The following is a 13,087-nucleotide window of genomic DNA, read 5'->3' as shown; positions in this document are numbered from 1 at the left end:
CCGGGGATTCCTGGCACCCGGGCCAACTCCCTAACCCCACCCCCCTGCGGTGGCGGCTGGGTCCCTGAGGGGCCGTCCCATCTGCTGGGCCATTCGTTGCACTTAGGTCCCTAATTCTATCTAGTAAGCAGCGGCTGACGTCCCAGCCCCGGCTCCCCGGTCTCCTCTGTCCCAGAGGTGGGTCCAGGGAGCCACTCCAGTGCTCAGGTGACACTGAGGCTCCTGAGGAAACAGGACCAGCCAATTAAGGGGCCTCCCTCCCTGTGGAATTCCTTATTTGCCTCCCTTAGAATGTAAAAAGTGGTCCTCGGGGGAGACAGCCGAGCAGAGCTACAGAGGAAGCGCAGACGGGAGTGTTGCAGGCGCTGCCCCTCCGTGTGGGCCCCTTGCCGGGCCGGGCTGCTTCCCACTGAGGACCTGGCGGGCGGGGGCAGGCACCGCAGGGGAGGGTGAGATTAAGACACGAAATTGCCAGAACACGCCCCCTCTGTAGCTGCCCCCTCCCCTTCCTTGGAAAGATTTCGGGTCTTCTTGCCTCGTTTGTTAAAGGGGGTGATTCTTTAAGGACTTCCCCTTCCTCCCAGCTCGCACAGGGACCCCCAGGGCCAGGGGTGACCAGGACTTGGTGGCAGGGTGGCTCCTTTTGTCCCAGGAAAGCAGAAGTGACAGAGAGGGCCTTTGCTGCAGACCAGACTGGGCAGCTAATGAGGAGGTGGGCTCGTGTTACCCCTTCAGACCTGGAGTTCTGGGGTCTTTGGCCTGTCCCCACCCTCACCCCCAGGGGCTTGACCATCCCACACAGCCCCTGTAGCCCAGTTGGGTGGGGGGCTGGTGGCTCTCCTCCCCCACCCAGCCCGGGGTGGGGTGCCCTGGGCCGAACCACGGCTGTGCCTTCTGGAGGGCGGCGGCCAGGGGCGGTGGTCCAACAGGCCCACTCCCCACCTCAGGGAGCTGTTTTCTCAGGGGCTCGGCTGGGCAGCACTTTGTTTTCCCGACGTTTGTAGCATTAAGCTGGTTTGTAATATGAATTCGGCCCCGTGTGGTTGCTCTCGAGGCGATCTGTGGGCCTCTGAAGTTTGGGAGGTGGGCGTCTTTGGGGAGCGGGGTCCGGCATGACTAAGGCCCAGCTGGGGACAGTTGTGCCTTGTCGTTTGCAGGTCAAAGGCGCCCAGCTCTATAAACAGGGCTAATCTTCTATAATTTACAGAAATGCCTGTGGTCTCCCCACCTCCACGGCTCCACGGGGCTTTCATGGAAAGCTTGTTTTGCAGCCCAGATGCCCAGGACCACTGCGGCCCTTGCATGGTCGGGGCCCATGAGGCTGGAGATGGCGTGGCTGTCCCGGGCTCTTTGCTGGGCTGCTGTTCGGCCACTCACCATCTCGGAGGACAGGCGTGTTTGACTTTCACGCCTTGGGCTCTATCGAGAGCTTTCTCCTAGAACTGAGTCAGAAAAAAAGGAGTAAGAGGCCTGCAGGATCCCCTGGGAATGAGTCTAATGCTGAAATCTGGCCAGAACACAGGCTCTGTCTCCAGATGCCCAGCCATAGGGTTGGGCAGAGGGGCTGCCTCTTGGGCCCATGGCCTGTCGCCTCTTGTGTGGTCCCCTGCCTGGCCCAGGGGCTGGGCCACCCAGGCCCATTCTCAAGCTCGGTGTCGGAAACAAGTTCGAGCCTCTTGCTTACCAGTGACACTTGAAACCCCCCAAGTTCACTGAAGTGCTTTAAGAAGACATCTTGAGGGGTATGTTTCCTTTAGGGGCCAGGAAAACATTAAAATGAGGGCAGAAGACAAGCCAGTTTCTCCCCGAGGTACATCATTTCTGCCAGGAAGTTCTTCAGCCCCCAAGTCACCTGTGTCCCCAGGGACATCAAAGACTCAGGGCCCCAGGGAACCCAGTAGTGTTACATTGTTGGACAGAGTCAGGGTATAAGAAATTCCTTAAAACCAGGGACACGCTCCCGAGTCCCTTCCCATTGACAGTGTCGGCTAGACCAGAGTGGCGTCCCCTCCCCACCGCAGTGCTGGCCCGACCAGCACAGCTGCAGGGACGAGGGGAGAGGAAGCTCGTGAAACTGGCTCTGGGATGGCTCGGGCATCGGGGTCTCTCCCCAGGTGTCTCCAGCGTCAGCTCCGCACAGTGTTTGGTGTCTTCAGTGAAAGAGCTCGGATGTCCCGTGTCCGAGCGCTGTGTGGCTCAGTGCATCTGACATGGAAGCCCTTCGGGGTTGTTTACGGGCCGCTGTCTGGTTCTCGCCATCGTGCCCCGAGGTCCCCGCCCCATCCTGGGGACCTGTTCTCCCGTGAGGACCCTCAGTGACCACAGACCCGGCCAGCCTGGGCGAGTGGAGAAGCCTCATGTGCATCACATATGTCTCGAGGGTGTGCAAACCCGAGGGAACCGGGTCTCGGTGCGGGGACTCGGGATGGGTCAGGTACCTCCAACCTGGCTTTGCCCTGGGTCCTGCTTGGATGAGTGCCGTGTAAACCTCCCCGTGTGTGGTAATCGGGCATTAAACAGCAACCCGGGGCACCTGGTCTCTGTTGTGCTTTCTGAAGGTCATTACCAGTGTGGGTCTGGCTCTGCTGGGTCAGGTGTGGGGACTATCCTGGCCAGCTGGCTGGTTTCTCCCTTTTCCGCACCGGCTTGTTACCGTGCCTAAAACCTCACCATTAAGACGGAAAAGTCGGCCACACCCCGACCTAAAATGTGAGCACCTTCCTTGCGTGGCCTCCATCACCTGTCACCTGGGCTATTTCAGTAGCTTCCTTAATATTCTATTCCCTCTGCTGCCCATTCTTCTCCGTTTCGTCCTCTCTAGCAGTGGTTTTCAAAGTGGGGGTAGACCAGCATTACCTGGAACTTGTGGGAAATGCATATTCTCAGGCCCCACTCAGGACCTGGAGAAGGAACTGAGTGGGTTGAACCCAGAACCACCACTTGATGAGCCCTCCAGGTGGTTCTGACGCAGCTGAAGTCTGACAGCCACGTCCTCTGCTACCCCAAGAGATCCTCCAACAGTTCTAATGATGCCGCTCCCCTGCTTAACAGACAGCTCCCCTCTGCCCTTAGGATGAAGTTTCCCCCTTTGCATGACAAGGAAGTCCATTTGCAGCCTTACAACTGGCTTGCTCTAATTTTCCAGACTCCCTGGCCACTCCGAGCCACTCAGCCACATGGGAACTCTATATTGGTTCCCGAAAACAATACGTTTCCTCTCTTCTGGCCCTTCCATGTGCTGTGCGCTCACTCCACTTGGCATGCCCTTCTCTCCATTTCAGCTGAACAGGCTCCTGCCTGTTCTTCCAGGTGCAGTTCAAACATCTTTTCTTTGTTGTTTTCCTCGACACTAACATGGAACCTTTAATACTTTGCACATGGATATGGTTGTTGATGCTCGGCAGTGGAGAGAGAAATGAATAAGAAGAGTCCCCATCCTCAGGATGCTTACAAGACAGACATAAAAGTGTAATTACAAATAATGTGGCAGTTGCAGTAATATACTTGATAGGAGTTGGGGGGGTCATTAGGGAAGGCTTCCTGGAGGAGGTGATGTCCAAACTATGTCTTAAAGGATAAGCAGGAGTAGCCTGGAGCTAGGGCATATGGGGATGGGAGTCCTCCCTTCCAATCAGAGCGATCAGTATATCCTGTCCTGTGGTCCAGCAGACAAAGGTGGGTGTCGTGGAGCACTGCCTGCTGCTCCAACTCTGCCGGTTTGGAGCTCCTGCTCTGGGGAAGTCCAGTGAGTCAAAGGGGTTGACACAGACCCTGAGGGCAGTGGGATGGGGTGGGGGAAACAAGGTCGGGGGTCCTGTTAGACCATAGGGGACAAACTGACCAATGAGATGAGTCTGGAGCTTGACACCAAGAAATCCATTTACATAGAAGGCAAATAAAATGCCAGTAACTACATCTGGCTCTGGCATCATTTGGAGTAAAAACCTTTTTTTTAAATAAATATTTTATTTATTTTTAGAGAGGGCGAGGGAGGGAGAGAAACATCAATGTGTGAGAGATACATCCATTGGTTGCCTCTCACACGCCCCCAACTGGGAACCTGGGCTGCAGCCCAGGCATGTACCCTGACTGGGAATCGAACCAGCAAACTTGCAGTTTGCAGGCTGGTGCTCAGTCCACTAAGCCAACCAGCCACGGCCAGACTAAAAAACTCCTGGATGCAAATATCATTCTTGATGGTGAAGCATTAGAAACAAGACAATGACAGCTACTATCACTCACTCATAAATCGACATCATCCTGCTGATCCCAGAGAAAGCAATGAGACCAAGGGCGAGGGAAAGCCCAGATCTGACTGCCCCCAAACCCAACCAATCGGCTCCTGTGCTCCCCTGGACAGGGTCGCTCACTTGTCAGATGTTTACTGGGCACCTGCCCTGTGCCAGGGTGGGGTCGTAACCACTGCTCCTCCCTTATCGAGGCCATCAGCACGCTTTAAGAACTGGCTTCCTCTTTCCATGAGCGGACAGGCTTGGCAGGCGTGTGTCTGCAGCACACATGCCTGTGCGCCTCACATGCTAGACGGTGGCAGGAAGGGAAGACCAGGCTTCTCCTGGGGTCTAGAGGAGAGTTTCTCACAGGGCGCAGCAGATGCCAATGCTATTTTATTATGTAGACTCGTACGTTTTGTTTGCCTCGATCCTTCCATCAATCCAGGGATAGAGAGCACATAATAAACCTTGGAAAGTGTAAGAGCCACAAAAAGACCCCAGATGGGGTCTCCTCTCATTTGTTGTACAAATACTTTACAGCCTCTGTTCTAGGCCGATGCATCTCAGACTTCAGCACTCAGCAGAATCACCGCAAGAACTTGTTAAAAACCAGTTGCAGGGCCCCATCCCCAGAGTTTCTGTTTCAGCGGGTCAGGGGCGGGGCCTGAAAATGTGCATTTCTGACAGGCTCCTGAGGCTGCCGGTCACGGGCACCCTACTTTCAGAACTCTGCCCTGGCCGTATGCCCACACTGAGATTCAGGTATTCTATCCTGTGAAAAAGGAAGAAAACAGTCCTTACCCCCTGAGGACCTTACAGCTCAGTGGTTTTGACAGGCATTCGCTCCACAAAACAGGACTGTGCGTGCATACTGTCGTTAGTTTTCAGGAACCCCCGTGAGCTGGATATTGTTATAGGCCCCATTTTTACAAACAAGGAAACTGAAACTCAGTTTAGGTAATGTACATGCAGTTACAAGGAAGTGACAGAGCCCAGGCTACGGGTCCCCAGGAGTCCCTACTCTAGTTGAACTGCACCTAAATGAGCGATTCCATGGTGTGTTAGGAATGCACCATCGAGAAAAGAATAGGTTGACTCCGGAGCCGAGGACTCCATCTGTGGAAGAAGGAACTCAGAGAGGTCACATTGGGGATAGACCTGAAAGAGACATTTGCCAAAGAACAGGGTGGGAGAAGGCTGTGCAGCAGCCAAAGGAACCGCTCTGGGGAAGGCCAGGTGGTTCCATGGTTGCAGTCTAGAGAACAGAGTGACCCAGGAAATCCGGTTCACTGGTCTCAGACTCCTGCCAACTCTCACATGAGTACAGTGGAGAGTGGGAAAGTGACCAGCAGGATAGGATGCCCTGTGTATCTGCTGGCCGGTTGCTGTGTTGACTCAATCAAGGCCATACAACCCTCCTGGCACACACATGTGCACACGCACACTCACAGGTGTGTTTTCTTCAAAGGGATCACTGATCGATCACCAAGGCAGGTTCTTTTACTGTCAGGGAGACCACTGCCCTCTGGTGGCCACTCTGATAAATGCTGAAATTGGGGTGGCGGGGGGAACTACCCTTCATTACAACTGTTAAGGATCATTAAGGACCAGGATTTATTTCTTTTAATCTCCCAGAAACCTTATTGAATAGGTATTATTGTTCTTATTGAAGATCAGAGAGGAGGAGTTACCTTCCTAAGGTCACACAGCTGGAAGCGGTGGACAGGATCATGAATAGAGTGAAGAAGTAGCGTGAGGCAAGAGAGGCACCTCACCTGCCTCGTCCCAGTCCCAGCCCCGGAGATGGGCGGGCCCTGGAATTGGGCCAGCCAAACCCCAAGGCTGATGGTCTCAACCACCACGCAGCCCAACCTCCTAACTGTCATTGAGGGGGTTCCCTTCTGACCTTGGGCATTTCCTTTGTGTGTCCAATGCTAGATGCTGGGGAGACAAAGACTCACCCCTTTATCCTTGAAGAGCATCACTTATGTCCTGCACATGTAGTTATGAGAAGACTCCTTGCTCCAGGAGCAGCAAAGGAAGCGTTATTCGTGTGTGCATGTGTGTATGTGTGTTGTGTCCTAAGCCCACAGGTCTCAGGGAAGCCTGAAGGCAGAGCCCCAGCCGCAGGGAGTCTCCTTCCCCAGGCAGTGCATCCCCTGAGGCACGCAGTCAGCACCAGGCCAGCTCCTCAGAGGTGCCGGGGAACCACTTCTCGCATAAATGACCGTGAGCTCACGATGCAGTTGACTTGCTGTCCATTGTCATGATACACATGATTGTTATTGTACTGGGTGGTCACAGGGCATGGAACAGGGGTGTCAAACTCGTTTTCACCAGGGGCCCCATTAGCTTCGCAGTTGCCTTCAAAGGGCCGAATGTAATGTCAGGACTGTATCAATGTAACTACTCCTTAACTAGGAGCAAGGAGCTTGGCACTGCTGCCCCGGGTAGAAACAAGGTGCTGGGCAGGATAGAACAAGGTGAAGGGCCGGATTAAGCCTGTAGGCCTTGTGTTTGCCACCTGTAGCATAGAAGGAACATGCTCAGTGTAAACATAAACTTGGTCAGGACATGATATCAAATACAGATTATTTAAAGATAACCCCAAACCTGCCCTGGCCAGTGTGGCTCAGTGGATTGAGTGCCGTCCCATGAACCAGGGGGTCACTGGTTTGATTCCCAGTCAGGGCACATGCCTGGGTGATGGGCCAGGTTCCCAGCAATGGGTGCGTGAGAGGCAACCACACATTGATATTTCTCTCCCTCTCTTTCTCCTTTCCTTCCCCCCTCTCTAAAAAGAAATAAATAAAGCCTTTAAAAAGACAGAGAGAGAAAGAGCTGTGGCAGGGGATACTAGGTCACTAGAAGGGTTTCTGGAGGAATTGACCTCTGATCAGCCCAGCTGAAAGGAGGTGGGGGAGTGTTACAGGCAGAGGGAAGAGCAGTGGGAGGGCACAGGTCGTGGCAGGGAGGGAAGAGTGAGAGACAAGGCTGTAAATGGCAGAAGCATTCAGATCATGCAGGACCAGGTAGCCATGAAAAAAAGTTAATCTTTCATCCAGACAGTAAAGAGGACTATTGAAAAGGTTTAAGTTAAGCAAGAGAGCAATAGATCAGATATGCAAAACTGGGAGAAGGGAGACCAGTGAGCAGGCGGTATGGCCTGGATTAGGGCTGGCATGGAGATGGAGGAGGTGGTCACATATGTGAGACATTTAGGAGGCAATGACAAAATGACGACTGGGTGGAGGTTGGTGGAAAGAGATGGAGAGAATGACTCTCAGGTGGTGTATGGTGGTGCCTCCCACCAAGACACAGACAAAGAGGCTGGGGCCAGGGACCAGGTAAAAGATGTCAAGTTCAGTTTTGGACATGTAGAGTTTGAGGTATCTGTCTATGAGATGGCCACGTGAAATCATCACATAGGCAGTTGGATACACAGAGCTCAAGCCAGAGAAAGGGCCAGGCTGGAAAGGGAGACTTGGAAGGTATGGTTGGCTCACTAATGGGCCCCAAAGGTATCCAGGTCCTAATCCCTGGAACCTATGAGTGTTACCCCATATGGCAAAAGGAATTTTGCAGATGTGATTAATTTAAGGATCTCACGATGGGACAATTATCCTGGATTATCCAGGTGGACCCTACGCATAATCACAAATGTGCATGTAAGACCGAGGCTGAGGAAGATTTGACCACACAAAAGAAGGCAATATGATGCCTTTGCAGAAGCAAGATGCCCTTGAAGATACAAGGAGGTGGCCGCAGGCCAGAGGATGCAAGGAGTGCAGTTCTAGATGCTGGAAAAGGTTAAGGAAATGCATGCTCCCCTAGAGCCTCTGGAGGGAGTGCGGCCCTGCTGATACCTCGATTTCAATGCACTGAAACACATTTCAGGTTTCTGACCTCCAGCCCCATAAGAGAATAGATGTGTTGTTTTAAGCCACCAACTTGCAGCCATTTGTTACAGCAGCAATAGGAAACTAATACAGAAAACATCAACATGAATGGTGTAAAGGAAGCTGGTGGCATAGGATGGTGTCCAAGCCTGCATAGAGTGAGAAGAGCAAAGTGCCCAGCAGAGGGCTCCCGATGACGCCAGCATTTAAGATACATACTGCCCTGGCTGGTGTGGTTCAGTGGATTGAGTGCTGGCCTGCAAACCAATGGGCCACCGGTTCGATTGCCAGTCAAGGCACATACCTGGGTTGTGGGCCGGGTCCCCAGTAGGAGGTGCATGAGAGGCAAGCACACATTGATTTCTCTCCCTCTCTTTCTCCTCTAAAAATAAATTAAAAACAAACAAACAAAAAAGCCCTGCCTGGTCTACCTCAGTGGATTGAGCATGGGTTGCTGGTTCGATTCCCAGTCAGGGCACATGCCTGGGTTGTGGGCCACTTCCTGAACTGGGGGCGCTCCAGAGGCAACCACACATTGATGTTTCTCTCCCTCTCTTTCTCCTTCCCTTCTCCTATAACTAAATAAATAATAAGCAAATAAATAAAATATTTAAAAAATACAGAGGAAGAACAAAGTCAAACAAGAGAAGTAAGTGCTTGTTGAGTTGTGAGGGAAGATCCTAGTTGACCTTGAGATAATTCTGGGTAGTTGGGGTTGAAAACAGACAGGAGTTGGTTGAAAGGCGACTGAGGGGTGAAGTAGAGTTGTATTTCACAGCCATTTGTCCTGTCTCCTCCCCCAGATTGTACCTATTTTTTCAACTTTTAATTCTACTCCACAAGTAGTATTATGTTCCTTATAAAAAAAGTTAAGATGCACAATTAGCCAAAAGAAAAATAAATTACTCATAATGTCCTCAGATGGTGCTATTTTAGTATACATCTTTTCAAGTTTTCTTTGTTTATGCAAACTGTACAATTCTCTCAGTCACCTTATGGGGTAGAAGACGATTGGCCATTTTAAGAAGACATTCTGCCTTAGAGAAGCAAGCAGTTTCCCCAGCTGCCCAGAGCTGGTCAACAGCAGCACCAGGATGGGAACTTAGATGTAGCACACTCCAAGGCCAGTGTTCTTCACCTCGGTGCTCCCCTGGTCATTCACCTGAAGGAATCTTTTCAAGAGGGCCTCCGGGTCCAGAACTAAATCAAAGCAGATTTCTGTTCAGACCCCATCCGTCATCCATCTAAAGATACAGGTGATTACCAAGAGGAAGAAGTTAGTGCATGGCTAGGAGTGACCATCTTCAGCCTGGTAGGGACAGTGACGGGGAGTTGAGGGGTGAAAGGCACCAGACTAAGCCCAGGAAGAAAGAAGAGGGTGGGTGAGAAGGCCAGGTGAAGAGAGGGTTACCGAGCACTTACTGGGTACACGCACGTGTTAGATTTTTTTTCTCGCAACATTATAACAGAGGGAGCATGAGACTTCCCATTCTGCAAAAAAGGAGAGGTTCCAAGAAGGAATCACATTTTGCCAGAATCACACAGTTACCCCGGGGCTCCTAGCTACACAGACCCTGGAGGCGGGGCACTCCGCTAGGGGCCGAGCCTAAAGGAGGGTGGGCGGCCCCGACGGCACAGGGAACCGGAGGCTGACAGCTGGGTGCGTGGACCCAGGGAGAAATGGGGTGATTCCGGGTAGAGCGGGACAAAGATGCCAGCAGGGCTTGGGGTGGAGGTGGGGGTGGAGGCTTAAGGGACGCGGCCATAGGGGATGGAAACGAAGGGAGGCGGATGGGAAAAGAGAAAGACTTGGGAGGCCAAGGGGAGGAAAGAAAGGGAATGGAGTTTGGAGGGGCCCGGAGGGCGGCTCCGGGCAGGGGGAGGTTCGAAAGAGAGGTCGGGGGCGGGGCCGAAAGACAAGGGGCGGGGCCTATCAGCCCTGCGGGAGGCCAGGGGCGGGGCAATGAGCCAGGGGCAGCGCTCTCCGGGGCTGGGAGGCCAGGGGGCGGGGCTGAGGAGCTAAGAGTACGGCCTGAGACGGCTGTTCTGGCAGAGCTCGGAAGGGAGGCTCGAAGGCCGGGGCGGGGCCGAGGAGAGAACTGGGTGGGGAAGCTCGGGGCTCCCGGGACGCGAGAGAACTTGGCGGTACGCGGCTAAGGCAGTCAGGGGCGGGGCGGCGCGAAGGGGGTGGGGCGTGCGGAGGCCTGGACGGCGCCCGCAGAGTGCAGTGAGCCCAGCCGAGCTCTGAGTATCAAGCACGCTCTGCGCCCCGCACCCCACTCCCGCAGCCCCGGAGCCCCCGCCCCGCGCCCACCATGCCGGAGCAGCTCAGCGTCGCAGAGTTCCTGGCCGTCACCGCCGAGGACCTCAGCTCCCCGGCCGGGGCCGCCGCCTTCGCCGCCAGGATGTCCCGGTGCCGGGGGGCAGCACTGGCGCGGGAGGAGGTGAGGGGGCTGAGGAGGGAAGGGTCCGGGGTCCCTGCAGGGCCTCGCCTTGAAGTTCACTGGCGTGACCAGAGCTGTGTGGGCACTTACCGCTTCCCAGAAACCTGCTCCCTCCCTAGATCTGTGAGAACCGAGTGCATCTCAAACACCCGCGTCTTCACTCGCCGTCGAGGCCTTGGGGAGGGCTGGAGGGACAGTTTGTGGGGGGCCTCGAGGTCCCCTCGATGACAGACTTCACAGGTGGGGGACATACCCCCCATGCTCTTGGTGCCCTGCACCATCGCATGTGCTTGCTCAGCTCCTTACTACATCTGTTTGGATTTCCATCTTCGGAGCCCCACAAGTCTGGCTCCCAAGTTACTCCCCTTCTGGGAAGCAGGCCTTCCCGCCTCAGTCATGAACTTACTTCTTCCCCGGCTACAGGGAGGCCCCCTCCCCCTGGCTGCTGGCTCTGAGATTTGGCTGGGGTTTGTGGAATGAATGCGAATGAGAAGGCGCCAGGAGACTGGGGTTCACCTTGGCCTGGCTGTTGGCAAGTTTCTAGTCTCCACCTCCCTCCCCTCTCCTCTTTGTCTTTCCCAGCAGCGAGTCCCAGGCCTTTTCTTTCACCCCTACAGGCTGCCCCACCCCATTCCCCTGCTCTTCGGAGTTCATTCCTCTCCGACCTGCTGCACTTTCCCGGGCTTCCCCTGCAGGGAATATTCTAGGGCAGACACCCTGCAGCTCTGGGCCAAAAGAGAAAAAATGTGTCTTTGCAGCTCCCTTTCAGAGGATGCCCTGAATTTGGGTGATGTTTTGGACTTCGGCCATGCCTCTCACCTTCCATCCTTCACCGGAAGAGTATTGAGCACCTACTGTGTAGCTGATACAAAGCTCAGTAGTTCATGATACCCCGAGTCAGTCTCTTGGAAAATTTCTCTTCCCCCTTTCCTCTGGCAGGCAGAACCCCCCGTCTCAGAGTCTGTATCTGTCCCTTTGTCGTGGGTGATGGAGGGTTGTGGAAAGAGCACCAACTCTGGGGGAGGCAGACTGAGTTCAAGTTCTGGCTCTGCAGTTTGCCCGCTGGGTGTGCTTGGGCATGTGACCTGATTTGTTTGAGCCCTGCTTTTGGCATCTGTAAAATGGAGATAATAATATTTACCGTACAGGGCTGTGGTATTACACGAGGCAATGCATGTCAGGCATGTGTCTTGATCAATGGAATGATGATTGGGTTAACTGATGGGCCTCTTTAGCCAGTGCCTGGGTCTCTTTTGTTCATTTCCCTCACAGAGTCCAGCCTAGTGCTTTGCACGTAGTAGGGATACAGGTTCCAATTTAAATGAGAGGCAGTCGATGATCTTTGGCTTCCTTCCTTGGGCAGAACCGGTAGTTGGGAGTCCACCACCTAAGAATATGAATTGTCTTTTACTGCGAGGCTAACAGGAAAACTGCCACAGAGCCTCATCCCGAGGGGACAGCGCCCTGAGGTTGGTCTCCATAGTCTCACATTTCATGACCCAGAAGAGTTCACTGTCATTGGTACCCCTGGGGTTGTCACAGTTCACATTCCTCTCTGGGTTGTTCATTAAAATGTTAAATCAGAGCCAGAGCAGGAGAAGAGGCTGTACTATGAACCCTTCATCAAGGGACAGAAATGGCCATTTATACCCGTGCATCTGCCCTCGCCTGGCTTGGTGCGAGTAAGCAGTTGCGTGGGCCTGGAGGGGCTGGGGGAGGCCTTGGGATAGGCCTGGGGGCCGAAGCAGGCCCAGGTCAGGGCTCAGGCCTGCCCCAATTCAGTCCCTACAAAACCGGGTCTCCTTTGCCTTTGGGACTTTGGTGTTGTGTACACAAGGTTCATTGCCACAACAGCGAGCCCGTGGCACCCAAACACAGCTTTCCTCTCCAGCACTTCACTTCCCCAAAAGTTAGAATCTGACCTTTGGATTGGACTTTCCTGAAGTTTCCTGTTTGGTTTTGCATTTGTGTTTATATTTACATGTCGTTTGAAGCTGGCATTTCCCTTCTCCTTTTCTGGGCATGACTAACCCACCCCCAGGCTTGAAGGGGGTTGAATTTGGCTGAATCAAAATGCAACTGATTCTTAAATCAGGTCTTCCAATCCCAGCTGGTTTCCTGGTAGTCTCTGTCCTGGGACTTGCAACCCTCTTTTGCAGCCCTGCTGGGAAGGGCCCTGGACAGGTCACAGGAACCTAGAATACCAGGGTGGAGGAATCCTTCAAGATAGAGACCACCTAGGAAGGCTCTTATTTGAGATGGGGAAACTGATGTGCCAAGGGGACAAGAAATAGTCCAAGCTCCCACCGCTGGGTAGGGGAAGAACTCTGGCATTTCTGCCCGAATGTTCTAACCCCTGGTCCCATTCTCTTTCCTTCTAAAGTCCAGCTGCCTGTCTTCCCCATGTCACTTCTCTGAACCTCAGTTATTTTAAGCTCAAAATGGGTTTGCTCATCCCTCCTTGCTTACCTCTTTGGGTTGTTAAAGTTTTTTGTTTTTAATTGTGCAACAC

At 53.6% G+C, this 13,087-nt stretch overlaps 1 protein-coding gene across 1 annotated transcript in view; it reads left to right on the top strand.

Moving 5' to 3' along the window:
- The first annotated feature begins 10,223 nt into the window (after positions 1-10,223).
- Positions 10,224-13,087, top strand: part of ASAP3 (ArfGAP with SH3 domain, ankyrin repeat and PH domain 3) — a 45,261-nt gene continuing 42,397 nt past the window's right edge. Inside the window, 1 exon segment of the mRNA XM_028514054.2 lies at positions 10,224-10,575. Coding sequence (XP_028369855.1) covers positions 10,447-10,575 — 129 coding nt within the window. The 5' untranslated portion in view covers positions 10,224-10,446.

Source organism: Phyllostomus discolor, chromosome 5, assembly GCF_004126475.2.
Source record: "Phyllostomus discolor isolate MPI-MPIP mPhyDis1 chromosome 5, mPhyDis1.pri.v3, whole genome shotgun sequence".
Taxonomy (NCBI): domain Eukaryota; kingdom Metazoa; phylum Chordata; class Mammalia; order Chiroptera; family Phyllostomidae; genus Phyllostomus; species Phyllostomus discolor.
Note: the sequence above shows the minus strand (reverse complement) of the source record. Positions and strands in the feature narration are given on the sequence as shown.